General features: G+C 46.6%; 1 protein-coding gene across 3 annotated transcripts; it reads left to right on the top strand.

The window, feature by feature from the left end:
* Nucleotides 1-114: 114 nt before the first annotated feature.
* On the top strand, nt 115-22,006 carry LOC136324063 (protein CutA homolog). 3 transcript variants are annotated; one of them, XM_066256370.1, is made up of 6 exons: nt 115-305; nt 8,878-9,026; nt 13,167-13,226; nt 14,849-14,894; nt 15,580-15,629; nt 18,598-22,006. In XM_066256370.1, the coding sequence occupies exons 1-6, from the start codon at nt 267-269 to the stop codon at nt 18,695-18,697; spliced, it is 444 nt and encodes a 147-aa protein (XP_066112467.1). In that variant the 5' UTR covers nt 115-266; the 3' UTR covers nt 18,698-22,006. The 3 variants fall into 3 exon arrangements, with proteins under 3 accessions (XP_066112467.1, XP_066112465.1, XP_066112466.1); XM_066256368.1 differs by lacking the exon at nt 115-305 and adding an exon at nt 1,075-2,511; XM_066256369.1 differs by lacking the exon at nt 115-305 and adding an exon at nt 4,241-4,369.
* The last annotated feature ends 1,113 nt before the right edge of the window (nt 22,007-23,119 follow it).

Raw genomic sequence — 23,119 nt, 5'->3', positions numbered from 1 at the left:
TATCTCAACTGGCTCCGATGCCACGCTCTCGGCAGCTGCGAGGGCGGGAGTGGGACAGGCCGCTGAGGCTACCGCGGGGACCGGAGGCGATGGACATCCTGATCCCGGGTAAGACACTTAATAGGAGGAGGCGCAGGGCCATGCCTCTGGAAGACAAGATAAAGAATCTCGAGAAACTGGAAGAAGGCATGAGGAAAACCGATGTGAGGCGCTTTGGGGCGCGAGTCAATCCTGTGTACCATTAGGAACAAGAAGGCGATCATGGAATGTTGCACCTCTCTAAGGTGCTGTGCATTCCCCGTGAGGTAAACATCAAGAAAGGGGAGACTGAGTTAACCTTTTGTGTCGGGGATCGGACCAGACCATGGAGGGGGCGGCCTTTGATGCTGAAGGCCATCCCTAACCATTCCAAAGGCATTACAAGCAGCTGATGGAAGCCACTGGGAAGGGTAACCCACGTAAATTTCATGTGAACAGGGATGGCTTGAGAAGTTTAGAAATCGTTACAGTTTGTGAAATTCGTGGTTAATTGGGGAGGAAGAATAGAAGCTATGTGCCTCAACGGGGCTTCCATGCCAGGGACATGAGCTAGTTTTGGAAGTGCATGCCCTAGTGTACTTTTAGGGAAAACGGCCATCCGGAAGCCTAAGAACAGGATTTTCCTCGTTGTTTTTAGTTTGTTTGTGCCCATGCTGCAGGCGACAAAAAAGATAAAACCATGGTTGCTTTATAAAGAGTCTAACCTCACTGTCTTTTGGGGGAAAACAAAACAAAACAAAAACTTTTCTGGCGATTACATCTCAGAGTATCATTAGTTGCTACCCTCTAATTGAAGCATTCAGGAGTTATTACACCAAGTATATGTTTGACCACTTTACTGTCTGTATAGAAAAACAACAACACTTTCCCTACTTTGAAAGACTTGGCAACAAGTACAACATTGCTGACACTTTGGTAGTGATAAGAGAGATGATTGATGATATAAAACCAGTCACTCTTACTGAAGCCTAGTGGAAGCTTTGGGACAATGTTGTGAATGATTGTGCATGTTTTCCTAGGAGAGACAGACAGACTCCCGCATGCGCCCCACCGGGATCCACCTGGCACGCCCACCAGGGGGCGATGCTCTGCCCCTCCGGGGCGTCGCTCTATCGCGACCAGAGCCACTCTAGCGCCTGGGGCAGAGGCCAAGGAACCATCCCCAGCGCCCGGGGCCATCTTTGCTCCAATGGAGCCTCGCTGCGGTAGGAGAAGAGAGAGACAGAGAGGAAGGAGAGGGGGAGGGGTGGAGAAGCAGATGGGCGCTTCTGTGTGCCCTGGCCGGGAATCGAACCCCGGAACCCCTTGCACGCCAGGCCAACGCTCTACCACTGAGCCAACCGGCCAGGGCCACAGATGGGCTTTAAATTCATCAATCTGGATGAAAGTGAAATCAATGAGCTACTCCGGTTTCCAGTTTTGGTGGTAATGAGTCTGTAGATGAGAAAGAAGACAAGTCCCCCAAACCAGAGGTAAAGATGAACCTAAGGAAATTGAATGCTGTACTACAACTTACCCTGAGACCTCACTGATGCGGCAATTATTATGGATACTCTCCTGGATCAAAGTTTGGCCTTTAAAGAAGATTTCAGTCAACTGTTGTATGCTTAGAAAGAGGTGCAAAAGAACCTTCAAAATAAAGAGTTGAAGAAAGAGAAGGACACCTAATAAAGAGGAAGTGTGAGTAAAGGAGATGGATACAGAATGAGTCTGAAGGGGAGTCTGAGTGTGAATTTTAGCCTGAGCAAGAGTCTGAATCCTGCCTGACCAGGCGGTGGCGCAGTGGATGGAGTGTCGGACTGGGATGCAGAGGACCCAGGTTCCAGACCCTGAGGTCTCCAGCTTGAGCACGGGATCATCTGGTTTAAGCAAAGCTCACCAGCTTGGGCCCAAGGTTGCTGGCTTGAGCAAGGGGTTACTTGGTCTGCTGAAGGCCCACGGTCAAGGCACATATGAGAAAGCAATCAATGAACAACTAAGGTGTTGCAACGAAAAACTAATGATTGATGCTTCTTGTCTCTCTCCGTTCCTGTCTGTCTGTCCCTATCTCTGTCTCTGTAAAAACAACAACAACAACAAAAAAGTCTGAATCCTATTAGGAGGAGGAGCAGATAGAGAGAAAGAGGTTAAGAAGTCTCCCGAGGAAGAGTCTGGACCTTCAAGCAATGGCACTAAGACCACTAGATAAGAAGAATCTGCCAAAACTAGGAATGCAAAATTGAACTTTTGGGATCCAGCTGTGGAATTGAATTTGGAAAGAGTTGAAGAAGAGAATCCAGAGGCAGTTTCTTCCAAATAACAATTCCTCTCTTGCCAGCCATCCCCTGTTGCCCCAACATCACCTTCATCATGACCGTGACCTTCCTTATAGTCACCAGCCACACATCCATATTATTGTTCAGCAAACATTTATTAAGCCTAAACTGTGTGGGGTCCTGTGCTAAACTTGGGGACATCATCTCAGGATCTAAGGTAAATAAATGATTATTAACAGTGGCCTTTCTTATTAATGTAACAGTATAAAAGATCAGTCTTGATTTATTTTAGTGGACTTTGAATATAAAGGCTTTCTTAGGACCACTTGATCTCATTTATTGTAACTTCTTTTTTTTTTTATTTTATTCACTTTTATAGAGGAGAGAAAGAGGGAGAGAGAGAGACAGAGAGAAAGAGAGAGAGGAGAGAGAGACAGAGAGAAAGAAGGGGGAGGAGCTGGAAGCATCAACTCCCATATGTGCCTTGACCAGGCAAGCCCAGGGTTTTGAACTGGCGACCTCAGCATTTCCAGGCCGACGCTTTATCCACTGCGCCACCATACGTCAGGCCTATTGTAACTTTTTTTCAGATTACAAATGGCAATTTTGAGTTTACCTTGGTAGTTGCCATGAGAGTACTTGCTCCTGAAATGCTGACATGGTCTTACATTTTACAAAGCACTTTTTGTTTATTTGCTGTATTAAACCTTGCTTTAGAACTATGACGGTCTTTTAGCCCACCCTTTATCTCAGAGAGGTAAATAACTTGCCTGAATCTGTATAGCTAATGAAGATGCGAGCTAGAATTAGTTATTTAACTACTTTGTCAGACACTTTGCTAGGATGTGCGTCACATCTTTGAGAATTTCTAGTCCCGGGGAATGAGACAAGACAGGTGAAAAGATTTAAAATAGAGCTGTGCACTGGCAGCCTGCAGGCCAAATTTGGCTAATGGATGTGTTTTGTTTGACTTGCCCAGTTTAAAACAATTTTGAATTGATTTCCAACCATCCCTTCTGCAACCCCTTTTTGTTTAAGGTACTATTTATGTACAATAAAATTCACCAGTTGAAGTGTACAGTTTGTTGAATTTTTTAACGCTGTGTAACTACCACCACAATCAATATACAATAGTTCCCTTAATTTAACAAAGTTTACTTGTGCCCTTGTACAATCAATCCCTTCTTTTGTCTGAGAAATGTCATTTAAAAATTAGGATGTTAAAGAGCTGGATTAAAAAATTGGAAACCCTGACAACAGCGAACTGCATTCCCCAAGGGCAACCGTCATTGACTTGCTACTTTGCTGATTTGCAGCTCCCCATAGCTGATGTTAAATGTTGCAACCGAAGTGTATACCAATTGCCTAGGGGGAACAGAGGACTGGGATCAACTCTGAGAAAGGCTGCACAGAGCAGCTGGCCTGGAAAGATGAATGAGTTCAAGGGGAGAGCAGCTGGGAGCAAGAGTGCGCTAAACCAAGGAGGATGTGAAGGAGATCCTGGGCGGAGAGGGTGATGTGGCCGACAGGACAGCAGCAGCAGGTGCCGCACTTGGTTTTGGTGGCGGGATGGGCCTGTATAAAGTGGAAGGGTCTGTGTCTGTGTCTTAGTGTTTGTGTGCTTTGCTTTCTGAAGGTTTTGTATACCTAAGAAAACGTCTTTTTATCTGTACATCTCTGGGGATTTTATGCTTTTTTTGTTGTTGGAAAGAGAAGGGGAAAATAGTGTTTTTATTTTTGTAAGAGTTATAGGTCTGCGTACGGTGTTTGGATTGTACGTTGTTGGTGAGAGGGTTGTCCGGAGAAAATTCTTCCCTTTTCCCCCGCCCCCTCCACTGTCTAGTTCCAGCCAGACTGTAAGGGGCGGGGCCTAGAGCTGCAGGTGGGGGAAGGGGGCGGGGAAGGCGGTTTAAACCCTCAGTTTCCGCCCCTCCCCTCCCTCCCTCCCTCACCCCAGTCGGAGGTTACCTTTGCTGCCGCTGTGCTGTTAAATTACCAGCTACGCCATGGATAGGCTGGGCTCACGGTTTCCTCTGCCAGGCTACCCTCGGCTTTCTGTCCTTATATGCCTCCTGGTGAGTGCCCACGACGTTACCAACCCCCTCAGCCCTAAACCTCCCACCAGGGAACTGAGGGAGGAAGAAAGTCTTTACTGCTCTTGGGATTTTGAGCTGGGGGCAAGCAGGAAGGGGATGGCCAGTCAAGTCTCTGGCGGCACCACTCGGTGTCCGGAGATTGTGGTGTGGTTCTGAAGCTGGCCAGCACCCCTTCTTCGCTCTGTGAGGAGGGGTGACGGGGCTGTGTTTCACTACCAGGGTCAGTCTGGTGGTGAGTTCTTGTATACAAGTCACATGGTAGATTCTTTATGTTGAAGTTACCATATTGTTTTTTCTGGGGGCTCTGTTTTCTCATCTCAAGTATCTTACCCTGTTAAGGTGGGAAGTGACTGTTTACCGAGCACCTCCAGTGGTGGAGGTGTTGGAGGGGAAGGGGGTGAGTCAGATGCCCAGGTGTCTAGCCGCACTCTGATGATCACTTTTGGGTGATTTCCTTTCTGGCCCTTATTCCTCATCTGTAGGGTTGGCTCATTTTAGTGCCTCTTAACCTTTTGGGGTCTAGAGAGTTTCTTGACTTTTTTAATATTATGCATGCATTCAGAATATTCACGGATTCCTTAAAACTAGGTGGATTATAAATTTTGAACAACTAGGTGGTTTCTGAAGCCCCCCATTGCCGTTTCGCGGACTGTAAAGGCAACCATAACCTCTTAGAGGCTATGCAGATAGATACTCCAGGACAAAGAGAAAAGCAGAATGAAATACAAAACTGAAAGAATACATACAATATTTTAAAAGAATATAAAAATAGAAAGGGCATATAGTAAAAGACATAAATAGGAAAATATTTTTAAAACTTTTATTTATTTATTTATTTATTTATTTTCATTTTTCTGAAGCTGGAAACAGGGAGAGACAGTCAGACAGACTCCCGCATGCGCCCGACCGGGATCCACCCGACACGCCCACCAGGGGCGACGCTCTGCCCACCAGGGGGCGATGCTCTGCCCATCCTGGGCGTCGCCATGTTGCGACCAGGGCCACTCTAGCGCCTGAGCAGAGGCCACAGAGCCATCCCCAGCGCCCGGGCCATCTTTGCTCCAATGGAGCCTTGGCTGCGGGAGGGGAAGAGAGAGACAGAGAGGAAAGCGCGGCGGAGGGGTGGAGAAGCAAATGGGTGCTTCTCCTGTGTGCCCTGGCCGGGAATCGAACCCGGGTCCTCCGCACGCTAGGCCGACGCTCTACCGCTGAGCCAACCGGCCAGGGCTATTTTTAAAACTTTTAAAGATTATAAATCCTTCCCCACTTATAATGTTCCTGTTAGGGAATATTGTGATGTGTGTATTTTCTATCAATTTGCATTCTTATACTGTCACTCTCTAATATCATGCAGGCCATCCTTGGTTCCAAGTTGACCTTTTATGCTTCTCATACTTTATTGATATGATGCGCAAACATTTATCAAGCCCATACTCCCTGTGAGAGTTGTAAAGTGCTGGGAATACGGAAGTGAGTGAGACTGAAGAGCACATGTCCGATGGAGGAGACATTTGTAAACAACTGTCTGTATTTCAGTGTGATCAATGAGAAAACAGGAGGATGTTTAGCATCAATCCTGCCCTCTAATAGTTGTCAGTAGCATCTCTTCTCCAGTCATGAGAATAAAAGTTGTCTCCAGATATTGCCAGATGTCCCATGGGGGAGGGGTACAAATTTGCCTCCTGAACCATTGGATCAAGTGAAACTGACCGGACCCCACTATAGCGTGCCCATTGCAGTTCCGAGAGTCCCGAATGGGAGGCAGCAGTCTTGGATACAAGTCTTGGTTGTGCCACAGAGTTTCTGAATGTTCTGCCTCAGTTACCTTATCTGTTAAATTAAGGGTTCTTTTAGCTAATACTTGAGAGCACAGCTCTCAGTTTCAGTAGCACAGGTCACATTGCTTTGGAGTTAGGCTACCTTTTCCACTAGCCTACCCACAGTGCCTAGCACATGCACATATGAATGGAGGCGAAATGAACTCCTTAAACATCAAGACATGTAGGAGCTTAGTATTTTGACTCTTAAGTTCATATAAGAGTTGAATACATTTTAGGTGAGTTTATGTTTAATTTTATTAGTTACGTGGCACAGATACCTGCTGGCTGGAATGCCCCAGATATTCCCGAGGATTGGCTTTGTTTAGGGGACAGGCTGTGCTCCTTTTGTTTGGAGTCTGTGCTAGAAGCCACCTTGGAGTCATGGAATTGAACCCTTACTGTATTCCAGTAGTTTCAGTTCTCTGCTAAAAGCACTGTTAACAGTGGGTGACTCCAAAGCCTGACCTCCTTCACAAGATTGATAGTCTTAATGTCTTGCTGGTGTGTTAATTCACTAGGCTACAAGTATTTATTGAGAGCCTGCTGTGTACCATGAACTGTGCTGGGGTCACAGTGATGAGCAAAGCACTGCCCCTTTCTTTATTGGATTTGTAATTACAGATTTTTTTCCTATCTGGTGTGAACCCATGGCAACTCTGAGATAGGCAGCCCAAGTGTCGTAATCTCCAGTTTCTAGATAAGGTTTATAAGAGAGGAAGTAACTTGTTGAAGGCCATAGGCAGTCAGCAGCACTGGCACTAGGATTTAAATCATACTGCGAACACACATGCGCGTGCGCACACACACACACACACACACACACACTAAAAGCTTCATTGAAAAGTATGTTTGTTTTCTTCTCTTGCATGGTTACTGGTTTAGTTCAGAGGATAGGTATGCTGAATTGGTGGTTTGGTGGGGGTAGTGGGAGGGAATGAGAAACCCAACCCAGGCCTCTAGGCAAACTGAAGCTAAAGACATAAAAACTCTGCTCAGGCCCTGCCAAGAAGTGGGAGCTGGGACTCAGGCGCTAGCATAAAAGGAGTGGGAGCACAGAGGTTTATTTGAGCAAGGAATGAGCCCTGGGCTGGGACGCAGGAGAAACACGCTCTTGTTCGGCCTGGCTTACGTCACAGTGGGACTCTGCAAGTTGCCTCTGTCCCTGTTAATGACTCCGTTTATATCCCCAAGCAGAGAACACTGGAATGGAAGGTGTTCTCCACTCCTTTTCATTTCTTCTCATTTTAAATGTTTATCACTAAAATAGTAATAAAAATTGTATCTTGAATGCCTTTTCCTCTCACATTGTCGCTGCTGATCTTAGGATCCTCCAGTCTTCTTCCCGGATCATTGTAATGGCCTTCTAAGTGGGCTCTCTCTGGTCACTGTCCATCCTCCCTCCTGGTACCTTACTTCCACTACATTATTACGGTGCTACTTAAAAATCTCCAAGAGTACCCTATGACTTGAGTACAAACGCAAAACTCCTTGCCCTAACTTCTGTCTTCATAGATCTAGCCAGTTTTATTTCCTTCTGCTCTCATACCCACAGACTAAGCCCCGTGCTGACTGTGTATCTCATCTATTCCTAAATACCTCTTGAGTTCGTACATGTTATCTTTTTTTTTTTTTTTTTTTTTTGTATTTTTCTGAAGCTGGAAACGGGGAGAGACAGTCAGACAGACTCCCGCATGCGCCAGACCAGGATCCACCCGGCACACCCACCAGGGGCAACGCTCTGCCCACCAGGGGGAGATGCTCTGCCCCTCCAGGGCATCGCTCTGCCTCGACCAGAGCCACTCTAGCGCCTGGGGCAGAGGCCAAGGAGCCATCCCCAGCACCGGGGCCATCTTTGCTCCAATGGAGCCTTGGCTGCAGGAGGGGAAGAGAGAGACAGAGAGGAAGGAGGGGGGGTGGAGAAGCAAATGGGTGCTTTTCCTATGTGCCCGAGTCCCCCGCATGCCAGGCCGACGCTCTACCACCGAGCCAACCGGCCAGGGCCTACATGTTATCATTTGCTTAGCATGTCTCCCTCTCCTCTTGTAATCCTACTTATTGCAGACCCAACTTAGATGGCTTCTTCTCTTCCAAGCTGTTTCCTGCTCCCTCAGGTCGAGCCTTCCCCATGCCCCTCCCTCCCCCACCCCCAGCTCTCTGTCACTAGAACAGATTGTATTGCCTTAGAACTAGGCTACCTTTTCCCCTAGCCTACCCACAGTGCCTGGCACACATACACATGAGTGGAGGTGAAATCAATTCTGTAAACATCATTTGATATAAGAGTGTATCATTCATTATACTCTCCTCAGGATGATAGCAGTTCAGAGGATGCTAGTTGGTGTTATCGCCATAAGAATATATTTCGTGTCATCCAGAATTGAGTCCTAATCCTGGCTTCACCAAATATTAATAAAAGTTGTGTGATTTTGAGCAATGTTCTTGATTTCCAAGCCTCTATTTTTTTTTATCATCACCTGCAAAATGCAGAAGGAAATATCTAGACATGAGAACTTTGTCCAAATACGAAAGCTCAGGGTCCCAAGGGGTTATTTTTTGGATGGGGAATGGATATGAAAAATGCTGCCCAGCCTCGGTTCCAGTCTGCTTGAGCCGGCAGATGGTGAATTGTCATGTCACTGCTGACTTGTGCTTTTTCCCACCATTCAGATCCTGACAGCTTCTTTCCTGACATACCCCATGCTCAGGACCCTTAGCCTGCAGCTCCATTCAGCTGTCACTGGCAGCTATGTCTCCGGCACTTACTCCGTCGTCTTTGTCAACTGTCCCAACGAGCAAATTGCCAGAGATATTGCCAGGTATGGTAAAGGGGCTTAGGTGCTGCCCCAGGAGGCTCAGGGAGCTAAGAGGATGTGCCAGAGGGGCCTCTTTGGGGCCCTTCTCTTGCTTCCATCCATCCAATGATGAGCTACACGGCTCTCTGCTTCGGGTGATACGAAGAACGCGGCTAAATGATCTGATGGATCCTGTAGCTAGGCCCGAAGATACCGAGTGGCGCACGGGAGTGCAGAGGGATGTGTGGCTCACCCAAGGTGTTAAGAGAATGGTGGAATCCTACCTGTTGAGATTTTAAATCTCCTAATTCCTGGCCCATCTCTCTTCTTAGAGATAATCTCTTTGCTTAGTTCCAGAGGTGCTCACTATGGCAAGTGAGGCAGAGGAAGGGTGACCATTCCAAATACAGGGGGCCCTCAGACTTTGACAGTCTTGACATACGACGTTTCAAATTTACTCCCATAAAAATTTTACACAATTGAAATGTGAGTGTTCTGCTTACGCCATTAGCGCCGTACTTACAGACTACGTGGGCAAATTAGTGTGGTTGCGCGGTGGAAGAATATGCAGTACACTACGTGTGCAGTGCAGTGTATTTATGTTCTTTTCCTCCTTTGTCTGTGGCTTAGTTGTGTTTTCATGTTCTAGACTGTGATTTTACAACAGTGTTAAGATAGGTAAGTGACTTAGGCTGGGGTATGTTTCAACTTACACCAAAATTCTGGTTATGTTACTGTCGTAGGAACGGAACTGTGTCGTAACCTGAGGGCCCCCTGTATTGAGAAAATCTCTAGAAGCAGCTGTGGTTTGGTGGAAGGAACACTGGACTTGTAAGCAGATCAGGGTTTGAATCTTTGCTGTACCACTTCCTGTGTTACCTTGGGCAAGTCGCTTTTCTTCGCTAAGCGTTAGTTTTCTGAATTATGAAAGAGGATAATGTCACCTTCCTCACAGGATTGTGAGGATTAGATGATACGAAATATGTACAGTCCTTACCCCACTAACTTGAATGTAGTAGGCGCTCAATAAATGTGGTATCTAAATTCCTCCCCCCTTCATTTTTTTAATAGATGCAGCTTTTCAGAGGGTCATTGGGGCTGGAGGGTAATGGATTTGGCTACTTACTCCCTTCTTGCTTCACAACTCAGCATTCTTAAAGTTAATGATAGACTAGGTTATAGTGTTTTGAAATGCTGAATGTAGTCTTTGCGAGCACACAGCCTCCAAATTGTTGGTTACAGGCTAACCTTGCATTTGATTCCATCTTTCTTTCCTCCAGCCCGAATGTGTATTTCCCCCTTATTAACATTACCTTTGGATAACAGCTCTTATCTAAAATATAACCATAGTATTTAGCAGCTAGGAACTGAAATCCCTCCTGATGCTTCTCGTATACCCAGGGTCTATATTGAACTGTCTTTTCTCTGGACCCCTGGATCAGCCTCTCTGGGCTCTGCCAAGGAACAACTTCAGCTGATACCTGTGAGGTTTGGTGTTGGGAGGAAAGTGATTCTAATGCCTGGATTCTAACTGGTTGAAAGGCCAGCTCAGGTGAATGGATTAGTAGCAGCTTGGAGAGAGTTCTCTGTTATCTTCTTATATCTAAGGTTGTTGATGAGAAGTCAGGTGTTTATCAGGGTCATTCTTTGTAGGTAATACTTATTCTCTCTGAAAATTTTTTGGCTTTTCTCTTTATCTTAATGTGCAGCTGTTAATTTGTGAAATCTTCTCTCTCTATTCTTTCTGTGTCTTTTTCTTGAAACACATATTAGATGTTGAATATGTTCTCCATGACTAAAATGTTTACATTTTTCTGTCCTTTATTCTGCATACTGGGAGAATTTTTTAGCCCATTCTTCTCTCTTATTTGTGTTTTATTTGTATCTGTTTCGCTGTTCAGCCCTTCTGTTGAGTTTTTTGTCTAAACAATTACAGTTTTCCTTTTCAAGGTTTCTAATTCTTTCATAACCAACTACTCATGTTTCATACATGTCTGATCTTGTTATAATCTGATTTTATTTTATAGATGCAATAACCTTGTCTTACATTTCTGTAGATATTAATTATACTTATTTTTAATTCTAGCTTTATTGAGATAGAATTTACATATAACATTGTGTACATTTAATGTGTACAAATGATGATTTGCTATATTATATATAGCAAAATGGTCACCACACTAAGGTTAGTTAACATGTCTGTCACCCCACACAGTTACATTTTGAGGGGGTGAGAAACTTTAAGATCTACTCTTAGCAACTTTCAAGTATACATAATTATACTTACTTTAAAATCTTGGTTTTGAATGTTCTATTAATTGATTCTCTTATGGAAAAATTTTTGTCTCGATATTGACTTTCCTCAAATACTGTGATTCTTACAGTAACCTCTCTTGTCTTTTTAGCTGTGCTTGTGGGAGTTGCAGGAACACTTGCAAGGAATTGGTATTAGCAGCCCTGTTTTCAGTGTGAGTGTGGTTTGGGGGACATTCTACAGACCGGGGTGCCCTCGTACTTGGGCATGAATTCTCTCTTATATCTTTGGCTGTCACCAGCTCCTAGGGCATTGTTCCCTCCCGCCCCCAGTGCCTAAACTTACTGCTCCTTCCTGAGAAAAACAGCCCATTATTTCTGCCTAGGCCTTGGGAGGTTTGGGGCGTGTACCTGCTCCTGCCTTAGGTATTCCAGCCATTCACCTTGATGGTCTCCCAGTTCCTGCCTGTTCTGGGTCCCGTGGCCTCCAGATGCAGACTGTTGCTCTCATCTCTGTGGGGCAGTCCTCTGCGTGCTCCCTTGTGTGTCTAAGGGCTGCCTGTTATTTTGGGGGCTTCTTTATAGTTGCCGGTACATAAAGCGTTCTCCTTCCTGTGTTCTGACATGGCTGAGTAGTGTATTTGGTCCACAAAGTTGAACTGAAAGTCGAAGGGGAGTCTTTAGTTGTGTGGCTATGGCGCAGTGGATTGTTTTTCTAGAGGCTTAACTCCCTGTGTTTGCATGCCACCTTCAGAACCAATAAAGTGTAATTTCCCAGCAAACGATTGAGTGAACAAGACTTGGAGCAGTTATTTAAACAAGGTTGTGCCATGCGCCTCTCCTCATGGTCAGGAATTTATTTAGCTCCTGGAACTTTGCAAGGGAGTGAGGGCGGTGACAATGCCACATTAACATGGAGCCTTAAATAGAGAGCACTGTTTAGCCTGGTACTCAAGGGAAGAGAAAGTAAGTCAGTTCTCTTGGCAACAGCTGGAGGAAGGAGGGATCAGTGAGCAGGACTCAAATGGGGTTTATTTGGCAAAGGCCAAGCACTTCAGAGATGAGAGACCAGCTTCCTCAGCTGTCTGAGACCTGAGAAAGGTTTGTCAGGGCCTGCCAGATTCTGAGGGCTTGAGGTTTTGATGTTTGGGAACACTTCTGTGCATCAGTCACTTGGTGACTTGATTGTGCTCCTGTTTCTATCACACCTGTACTAGTTCAAGCCCCTTTTACTGTGTTCACCAGGGCACTGCACAGGAATCCGAGATTATCAGACCAGGAATTCCAACCTGTGCTCGGTCAAAAACAAAAATCTTAGAGGTCTACAATGGTGATGATGTGCTTTTTGGGCTATAAAAGTAACTTTTACCAAAAAAAGTGAAAAGGGCCTTTATTTGCCAAAGACAAACACAAGTTATGATGCTTTCTCTGCTCTTCCTTGGACTTGTGTGGGTGTAGATACTCATGTGTGGTCACATGGGTATCTATAGATCAGAAGCACGAGTGCGTCCAGTGCGTGTCTGTGAGATACAAACAGAAGTGGCGCAGTAAGGGAGTTCTTGGGTGGAAGGGCTGGGGGCTCCTGGTGAACCATTTTCTCATTGTATCGCCAGAGAGTCGGGTGGGATGAAGGGGACCAGCCTCTCTTGGATAGGTGCTTGAACCCTTACTCCTGGAATGAGAACTTGCAATAAGGTAACACAGCCATCCTACTGCAGGGACAGGTGTGAAACCCGATCTTCTTCTCGTCCAGAGGTAATTCCCATTCCCCAGGAAGACTGGGGCCTGTCCTTAAAACTGCCAGCAGGGGCACTGCAAATGGTTATCTAGTTGCCAGGAACTCCTGTCCCCTGTCCCTTCTCATGGGGTCCTGGACACTTGCCCCAGTGACTGTCACTCTCTTTGCTTTAGGTCTGTATTGGATAAGAAGCTGGCTGGCTCTGTGAACATCCTGCCCAAGGCCTCCTCACTGTGAGTTTTGCTGTGGCCACTGGAGGGTGTGGGAGCGCTGGTCAGGTCCAACTGGTGGAAGGGGTACTGCACTAATGGGGAGTCGTGAAAGAACAGCTCAGAGGCATTTAATTAATCAACACTGCACTGTTGATTTGTATTCAAAGGAAATTAACCAGTGGATTTATGTCATCTATGAACAAAAGCAAAAATGTGCTGTGTATAGAGAAAGGAGGCAAAAACCTACGGTTTAGGAACCGGATCTTGTTTGCACATTCTTTGTTTAAATCAATTAGTTTGCTGTCAGCAGAGAAGCCAGACTGGGCATTCCCTCCCTGACTAAGCCAACGAGGGATGTCAGAGAAAATAACTCCCATTGCTTTTTGATTTTTTTGGGAAACCGAGTCAGGCATGTGTGACAGGCTGTTTCTGTGCCTTGTCCATCTTTGCTGTCATTAACACCTTCATTTTCGTTAAGCCTGGTCTGCACCCCTGCTCTCATCAGAATGTTTTCCCGCCCCACTGCTGGTTGTGCAGGGTTTGCCTTGTGCCTTAATCGCTCTGATCAGCCTGTTTCTCATCTCCTTCCCCCCCTGGGGAGAGAGAGAGAATGAGGGAATGGCAGGGGGTAGGTGGAGGGAATAATATCTACTCTGAAGGTCAAAACAGTAGAATGCTATATAGTGAAAACCCCTCCACCTGCCGACCCTGTCATTGCCTCAGTGGCCGACGTCATCTGTTGCTGTGGCTTCTAGATTTGGCTCTGCTTTAGATTCCTGAGCTCCATGGGAGGTCTACTCTGTCAGTGGTGCTTGGGTCTCTGAAGTTCTGAAAAGTTGTATAGGTGATTCCCATAAAGCCAGTCTGGGAACCAGTGCTTGGGACCCAGAATAGAATTTTAGCCTGGCATTCCCTTCACATGGCCTGTAATTGATCCTTTTCCCCCAGCTCTGTGAGACAGGGCCAGTGCGTAGGTCATCTTAGGCTTGCCCTGGGTCAATGCAGATATTTTCAGGCCACATTTCATTGCCTTCCTTCATGTGATGTTGTTCTCATACTCTTTTTTGAACATCATCATTGCCTTTGGACTTGTTTCCATACCTTGGAAGGCTCACTTCTTTCTTGAAGTCTCCTGTGCTTGTATTTATCCTTTCACGGGCACTCAGCTTTGAGAATCAGTGATAAAAGCTTCACCATTCCAGAGGACGGGGTGGGGCCCGGAAACCATCAGTATAGCCTGAGTGTTAAAGGAGCTGGAGACACCGGTTTGGAGGAGAGAAAACAGGGGTTTCTGCAGGGCTCTCCTGAGGTGCCTCTTCATGTGGAAGCTGAGAAAACAACCAGGTGGCAGACGCTGGCACGCCATAAGAAAAGCCACCTCGCGTGGAAACCTTTAAGGTAGATGGACTTCTTCAAGAGATAGTGATCCTCTCAGCTCCAGGAATGTTCGGGCAGCTGCTAGAAGCCTGCGTTCCAGTGGCTGGACAAGGTGACCTGTAGTGCTTCGCCTAACTCTCTAGACTTTTTTATATGGGCTTGGAAAGATTTTAGCGTTTCTGCCTCAGTGAGTCACCTAACTGGGCCAGGTGTGACATCTCACTGAGCTGGTTGTGAGCATCATAGTTTGGTTTTGTCTTCTCCAGGTTCTTCTGGAACGGAGAAATAGAAGAAGCCACTGAGATCCTGTTGGTGAGTGAGGATGGGGGTGGTGATGGGCCTTGCTGGGAGAAGAATGAGACCGAGTTCCAAGAGTTTTCCCAGGTTCCAATGAGAAATGAGCAGAGATCAACAGATCAAGGTTCTTGCTCACATAGATGGTGTGAGTTTATTTGTGAGCTAGTGACAGGGCCTGGTGACCTGGAGGGAATGCTTTCTTTTTTTTTTTTTTTTTTTCCTGTATTTTTCTGAAGCCGGAAACGGGGAGAGACAGTCAGACAGACTCTCGCATGCGCCCGACCAGGATCCACCCAGCACGCCCACCAGGGGCAACGCTCTGCCCACCAGGGGGCGATGCTCTGCTCCTCCAGGGCGTCGCTCTGTTGCGAACAGAGCCACTCTAGCACCTGGGGCAGAGGCCGAGGAGCTATCCCCAGCGCCCGGGCCATCTTTGCTCCAGTGGAGCCTCGGCTGCGAGAGGGGAAGAGAGAGACAGAGAGGAAGGAGAGGGGGAGGGGTGGAGAAGCAGATGGGCACCTCTCCTGTGTGCCCTGGCCGGTAATCGAACCTGGGACTTCTGCACGCCAGGCCGACGCTCTACCACTGAGCCAACCGGCCAGGGCCTGGAGGGAATGCTTTCTTAATGGCCAGATGAGTGAGCAGCGAGCTGCAGGGCTGTGCTGAGGTCCTGAAGCAGTGTTTTGTTTTTCTTTTACAGTTAATAAAGACAAAGACTTCCAAGGTCCACGTGCTGTCCAGCTATGTCAGGTAATGCTGGCGTCTCTTCTCAGCCAGGAATGTGCTATGGATTGAGGGAATGAACTTGAGAAGCAGGAAACCTAGTCACCAGCCCTCCCTGTGACCCCAAACATGTGCCTGTCCCTCAGACTCTCCGTATGTCAAATGAGGCTAGAATGAGTTCGTTTCAACCAGCGGTTCTCAAAGGCTAGTCTCAGGGTCTCTGTACACTTCTAAAGATTATTGAAGACCCAAAAGAGCTTTGTTTATGTGAGTTATATCAAAGTTACTGTATTAGAAATTAAAATGAGAAATTTAAAAAATTTAAATTATGAAACCATTGATATTAATGTTGTAAATAATGCATTTTTATGGAGAGTAACTTTATTCTCCCCCCACTACCACCATCAAAAAAAGTGAGAAGAAGAGCATTGTTTTACATTTTTGCAAAATCAGGCTGAATAAGAACCATCTTTAAGTTTTGGGACACTTTTAAAGCTCATGGTGATAAATTCAAGTTTTCCAAACTTCTGATTTTTGCTGGAAAACATAAGTTTTTTTTACTGGCAGCAAATGATTTAAATTGTCTTTATTTGAATGATGGACTCACTTTATTTATATATGGGAAAATGTCTACCTAATTCTCAAATCTGAGTAACTAGTTTGTAAAAATGACAAAGTATGCTATGCTAACTCAGGCTTTAAAATGCTGCTCTATGAGAAAGTCTGGTTATAGCTTGTGACCCAAAATATCAGACAGGTTTGAGACAACATTGCATTTAGGCGTACAGCAAAAGTACTTTATGTCTGCTTCCATTTTGTCACATAGTACTAAAAAGATGCCCTCAAGGGTCAAAATTTAATAAAAATAGTTATTTTTACCACTTTGTCGAGGATGTCTTTAAGTGAATTTGACTTTTTGCGAATGCAGGGGCACGCATGGTGAAGAACGCAATGACAGCCAGCCCAGTTTGGTGCGGTGGCATTGACACATGCGAGCGAGCGTGTGTGCCAGCAGCTTCAAGCACCATTGCCTTTGCACCAGTAGTGCAAATGTCAACATAATGAAAAGATAAATAACAAATTAGTATTATTATGAAATAGTTTTGGCCGCATGGACCTCCTGAAAGAATCTTGGCGTTCCCCAGGGACCAGTAGACCTTACTTGGAGAACCACTGGTTTAAAGTCTAACCATTCAAAGTGTGGTTTTAGAGTAACTGGCATCGCCTGGAAGCTTGCTAGAACTGCAGAGTCTCATGCTCACCCTAAACATATTGAACCGAACAGCAGCTTCAGGTGAGCCCCAGGTGATTCCGTGCCTGTTTAGAGCTTGAGAGCACTGGTCTGAACTAGTGATTCTTGATGCTGCCTAATACTGTTATCACTTGAAGATGTTTTTCAAATGACCAGTTTAGGCCCCACTTCAGGTGTTGACTTCACTCATCTGGAATGGGAACCAAATATATTCTTCAGAAGCACCAGATTGACTCTGATGTGCAGCTAGGGATGAAAGTTACCTATCTGGATGATAAAACCCCTTTCCTTCACTCCCACCAGGAGTCTGTGAATAATGGCTACCCCCTGGTCTCAGATCTAGTGGTAGAGAAGCCCTGGGTTACCACCTTAGCAGAGGTGTGGGAGTAAAGCACCTTTGGTAGAACCAGCATTACCAAGAAATTGCAGCTGAACTGGGGAGGGACAGCTTCAGGGTCAAAATGGTGAACCGCAGAGCTTGACCTTCAGGGTCCAGTCCTGGCTTCTGTACTTGCTGGTTGTAGCCTAAGTGCATGCGGATTAAATTTCTGTGGCTTGGTTGCCCCGCCCATAAAAGGGGGGTCATACGAGTGCCTGGGGAAGAATTTACGTGAAGTAGACACATAAAGGGCTGCGTCAGTGACAGCTGTGACTGCTAACATGTTACAGATGTCTTACTCTCTGTATCTGAATACTTTATGTCTGCTTATAAAGACACATACACTGGGCCAGTTGTTCACGAAACAAGAAAATTCATAATCCTGGAGCACTGGATAAAATGACCCAGCTCATTCCAAATGTTAAGCACCTGTACACGTGTCCTGATCATTAGGCATGCTGTCTCATGAGAACTTGACAGTGCCGCATTTGGCAGAAAGGAAGCAGAGGATTGTTACTTCCTTTTGAAAGATGAGAACTGAAATCCAAGGTCTCATGTTTCTTCAGTCTGGAAAATGAAGAAAACCTGCATTGTGTGGCAAGGGTGAGGTGAAAGAAATGGGAGAAGGGAGAGAGATTCCTGTGGGTTTGGATGGTCAAGGAAGAGTCCTTGGAAAAGGTCAGTGGTTGAGTTTGGCTTTGAGGGATGGAGAGGCTTTTGTATGAGGAACAGAAGCAGGGAGAACTTTCTGGGTGAAGGAGAGAGTACAGAGGTGGGGGCGGGCGTGTGGGGAAGGCACAGTGATGAGAGTGGGATAGTGATAAAGACAGTGGCTAACCTTGTTAGGCTAACCAATTAGGCTAACCTAATTCACTAACCTTGAGTGAATTAATACAGACTTGGGATAGGAGACAACTGAGTGAATATGCACAAAATACTAAATGGTAAAGTTCTATGCAAATATAAGGTGTTCTTATCGGTAATTTTTTTTTAATTTTGAAATTAAATTTTGGTGTGCCAGGTAAGAGTTTATCTACCTTGTCTCATTTAACCCTCAGCTACCCAGTCCCGTAGATGCTATTTCACCCTCTTGTAGGCCTTTAGAGAAATTGATCTGTCCACAGTGACCTAGCAAGTAAGGGACAGACTTAGAATTTGAATCCATGTCTGTGAGACGCTAAAGCCATCTGGCCCAAGTCACCACTTATAGACAGATGGAAAACCTAGGCTCAGGGTGGTGGGTTCTGGAGCCGGACATGTGGGCTGCAGCAGAGTGGGCTGGACAAGTGAGGCTGGCCCGGGCGTCTTACCTCCTGGGCTGAACCTAATCATAGCCACTCACAGGATTCTCTTTCTTTCCAAAGGTTGGTGCATCCTTTTGAAATCCCAGAGCTCTTCAGTCTCCCCATGGACCAAGGAGATGTGCACTATTTAAAGTGGCTGGAGGACAGCATGGAGGACTGAGTGGAGGAGGCTTTCTGTGGACCCTGCTGGCTGCCTCTAGCCTTCAGCAGCTGCTTGCAGTCTGGGGAAGGGCGGTCTCCTTCTGCCTCCTAGCATCTCTGGATTCCGAGTTTTTGTCAGCAAGGAGGAGCTGTGTAACTTGTGGAGGCTGACGGTCCAAGGCTCCTGAGGCTAGAAGAGGAGGCTGGGCTAGTCAAGCAAGCAAGAACCCAATGGATCTTGTCTTTGAGGGCTTCATGCTTGAAGGTGGCCAGGGAGTGGGAGGACAAGGATGGTTGTATCTGAGGGACAAGGGGGGCTGGCCATGAGGGTGAGGCCTGTCATCGTCCTCAGCAGTCAGCAGACCTACCTCGGGTGTCCAGGGTGGAATTACTCTGCTGGTTCTCAGGAGGAGCAGACCTGACGATCTCTGTACCTAGAAGTGTGTGGGATGAAGGCGCCCTCTAGAGGAACTGGCAGCTACTTACTTTAATCAGACGGACGGATGGTGAATGGTAATTTCAGGGACAAGCAGGGTTCTTTCCCCTAGTTAAGGATGCTTTTGCTCTTCCTGAGTCCTGAGAAGGCCTGGGGACGGGCTTCAGGAGTGTGTGCAGGACTGGGGGATACCAGCACTTCGACCAGCCTCATGTGGTGGGAATACGTCTCCGCTCTTTCCTAGCCTGAATATGACATCAGAGGATTCTGGTGCCTTGCTCGGTGGAGACATAGGTTCTGAGCCCGCTTTACTAACCTTTTTGCTTGAGCATTGAAACCGAGCGTCCTAAAGTAGAAGAGCGCTGGGAACTTGCAGACCAGTGTTTGTCAGACTTGTCCCACAGAGCCCCTGGGCTTGACAGGTGTGGGGACTGCCTCCCACCCATCCATACTTCAGCCAGTGCAGCTGGACTCTTACTACTGTTGGGTATTGTGAGATTGGAGGGTGGGAGGCTTTTTAAGTTTTGTTAAAAGTTGGTTAAGGGACAAGGGAACTGCACTGAGGTCCCGAAAGGGGGTGGCGTGTTGAGTACCAAGGCTGCTCGCTCTGCCTTGCTCATCGGGTCCCACATGGCAGAGGGCGGGAGAGCCCGTGGGGTCTCTGGTCTCGCTTATCCTGGTGCCCCTCTGGGCATCTGTCACCGGTGGCTGCACTCTGCAGAGCCCATGGCCGTTTGGGTGAGGGTCCACAGACATGGCGGCCTGCACCTTTCTTCACAGAGGGAGCGGCTGTGGGAGGGCTAGTGCTGGGCTCCAGTGCTGACACCTGCTGTGCTGCTTGGACCTCAGCTCCTCCGATTATAACATGGGGGAGGATCTCTAAGGGCCCTCTGTGAAGCCTTTGTAGGGTGTGTGGGGAATTTAATGTAAAGACTAAATGTGAGGTTGAAGTCCTTGTAGGGACTTCAGGCTGAGGTCCTTCCAAATGTCCAGATAATTCTTATTGGATAGGCAGCGGGAACTGTGGCAGGCTGCCTCAGGAGAGGAACAAAGAGAATGACAATGTCCCTTTTTACAACAGATGTTTCTGATACATGAACTCTACTGAAAATGGACTGGGGACCCCAAATGGACTACCTATATTGCTTTCAGGATAAAGTCCAATTTCTTGGTCTGGCTTTTAAGGCCCTTCATAACCTTGTCCTAACTCACTTTCTCCATCTTCACCTTCCTCTCCTCTCCTAGTCTGGCAGGCAGTTGGCTCCATAGGCTGTGTGACGTTCCCGCATTCAGGCCATCCGCCTGTGGTGTGCCCTCCCTTCTGCGTGAATGCTTACAAACCCGGCCATGCCTTTGCAAGGCCTGGCTCCCAGCCAGGAGGAATGGCTCTGGCCCTGGTGTCCCTGTCAGCCTGGTGCGTCCCAGGCAGCCTTGTGCTCTAGACTATGAGCTACTCGAGGGCAGGGGCCCCTCTGAATCTATTTTATCTCATAGTAAATATTTCCCAAATTGATGTTTCAAGAATTGGAGTAACTAGAGCTTTTTCTGTAATCCACACTTTCTAATTTATGGAATTGGCAGAATCTTTTTTTCCTTGAACTTGATTAAAGTGGGACTAATCCCAGAAGAGGTCTTTCTGTCTGTGGCCTCTACTGGGTCATTTTCTGCCTTGACTGTGCGTTGAAAACTGTTTCTTGGTGGCCTTTCCTTGGCTCCGTGACTCTTCCAAGGAATGGGAGAGGAAAGGACAGAGCGCCAGCTCTCCCCGCCAGGCACTGTTCTAAGTTCTTAATGTTCTTGGGGCCTTACAATTCAGTGGTCTTGTTTTGTGATGAAGCCACAGATCAGACACTTAAAAGAAGAGGCAGCTAGGCTCTGAACCCAAGTCTCTGATGCTAACCTGCTGCTCTTTCTGTCTCTTTCAAAGGGGTTGCAGAATATACTTTTGTAAACCAAAGACCCAGAGAGCCTGCCATAGCCTACTTTAAAGTAGGAGTTCTTAGTTCTTAAACCATCTGTGTGGTGAGCTGGTCTGGCGCTTAAAAATATATTGCATTGTTTACTTTGCCCCACAGATCTGGAGGTTGGTGATGGGCTCTTCCTTCTATGGACGAGGACAGTTAGAGGGGTTCAGTGACTTGTAAGATCTGCATGAGTCTGACACGCCTCGTTTGGCCACTATTCCACACTGCCCTCACAGCACGATGCGGAATGAACTGGGCCAGGACTGAACTGTTTTCCAGGTGGGAACCCCTTCCTAGCATTTCTAAAGAAATGTGTGTTTTTTGAATCTGGAATCTCCAGAAAAATCAGTTGAGGAAATGAGAAAAAGCATTAATATTATCGTGAATACTAAAGCTTAAAAGCATAGAGCTGTTACTTATTTGAAGGAATCCATCTTCATCAAATAAAAAACAAGACCTGACCTGTGGTGGCGCAGTGAATAAAGCATCAACCTGGAATGCTGAGGTCGTCAGTTCAAATCCCTGGGCTTGCCTGGTCATGGCACATATAGGAAGCAACTACTATGAGTAGATGCTTCCTGCTTCTCCCTCCCCTTTCTCCCTCTCCCTCTTTTTCTTTCTCTCCCCCCTTCTCCAAAAATCAATAAAATAAATAAATAAATATATAAAACAAGAGCAAGAAACACTAGCATGCTGAGTTGAAGGTGAAAAGACCCAGGACTGGAGCATGTAGGAGAGAAATGGTCAGTTATCGGTCTCACTTGTGATTGTTAAGTCGTAAGTGTGTATCTGTAGCTCTGTGAGCTGCAAACCATGAGTTATTCTTGCAGATAAAGTAAGTTCATACACAGTATACTTTGTTCAGATCCTCTGAGTGGTGTTCCAAGTTACAAGCTTTGGAAGCAAAATAAATTTAACTTGGCAATCTGATCTGTGCTTCTCGTCCTGTTAACCTTGCTAGGATCTTTGAATGTCATGTTATTTGAATACTATGCAATAATATTCCCTGGCGTTTCCAGTGTGTGTTCCCTCCAGGCTCTTGTTCTTTATTAGTACAGTATTCCTATTAAAATTTTTGCAGATACCTATAATAAGGAAAGAGTATGAAGGACGAAATATTTTAAGAATAACTTAATAATTTAGGGAATTTCTAAGAAGTCTGATTTCTTGCTCCTAAATTCCAAAGGTTAATATTTGTTGTAGATTTGTAAAAACTAATCCAGGCCGCAAAGAACCAGACCTTGTCCAGCCTGGGGAGGCCACTGTCCTCAGGAGGGTCTATTTAGCTGTATTGTAGAACTTGGACTAGAACCTAGGTCTTCTGACACTGTATGCCATTCACTTTCATTCCATTCCATTGATTTCAGCCCACAAAACAATCACCACCCACCCACCCACCCCACCCCAGCTCCAGCTGTGGTTTTGTTCCAGATGCAGTTAAAAGGTTGAAACCAAAGGAATGGTAGATAAAAGTGGGAGCCGGCCCTGGCCGGTTGGCTCAGTGGTAGAGCGTCGGCCTGGCGTGCAGAAGTCCCGGGTTCGATTCCCGGCCAGGGCACACAGGAGAAGCGTCCATCTGCTTCTCCACCCCTCCCCCTCTCCTTCCTCTCTGTCTCTCTCTTCCCCTCCTGCAGCCGAGGCTCCACTGGAGCAAAGATGGCCTGGGCGCAGGGGATGGCTCCTCCGCCTCTGCCCCAGGCGCTAGAGTGGCTCTGGTTGGCAACAGAGCGACTCCCCGGAGGGGCAGAGCATCGCCCCCTGGTGGGCGTGCCGGGTGGATCCCAGTCGGGCGCATGCAGGAGTCTGTCTCTCCCCGTTTCCGGCTTCAGAAAAATACAGGAAAAAAAAAAAAGTGGGAGCCATGCTTAATGAAGACTAGTCAGACAGGGACAGAGATGAGAAGCGTCAACTCTAGTTGCAGCACCTTAGTTGTTCATTGATTGCTTTCTCATATGTGCCTTAAACGGGGGTCCCGTTGAGCCAGTGACCCCTTGCTCAATCCATTGTGGCCTTGGGCTCAAGCCAGTGACCATGGGGTCAT

This window comes from Saccopteryx bilineata, chromosome 2 (assembly GCF_036850765.1).
Source record: "Saccopteryx bilineata isolate mSacBil1 chromosome 2, mSacBil1_pri_phased_curated, whole genome shotgun sequence".
Classification (NCBI taxonomy): Eukaryota; Metazoa; Chordata; class Mammalia; order Chiroptera; family Emballonuridae; genus Saccopteryx; species Saccopteryx bilineata.
The sequence above is the reverse complement of the archived record's forward strand: the minus strand, read 5'-3'. Positions and strand labels throughout refer to the sequence as shown.

What these genes read in the sequence shown, in the direction of transcription:
- LOC136324063 (XM_066256368.1), top strand. Translation starts at nt 2,389, where the DNA reads ATGACCGTGACCTTCCTTATAGTCACCAGCCACACATCCATATTATTG. An exon ending in ATTGCCAGAGATATTGCCAG is followed by an intron (nt 9,027 to 13,166) that starts GTATGGTAAAGG and finishes TCTTTGCTTTAG; the next exon opens with GTCTGTATTGGATAAGAAGC. An exon ending in GTGCTGTCCAGCTATGTCAG is followed by an intron (nt 15,630 to 18,597) that starts GTAATGCTGGCG and finishes TTCTTTCCAAAG; the next exon opens with GTTGGTGCATCCTTTTGAAA.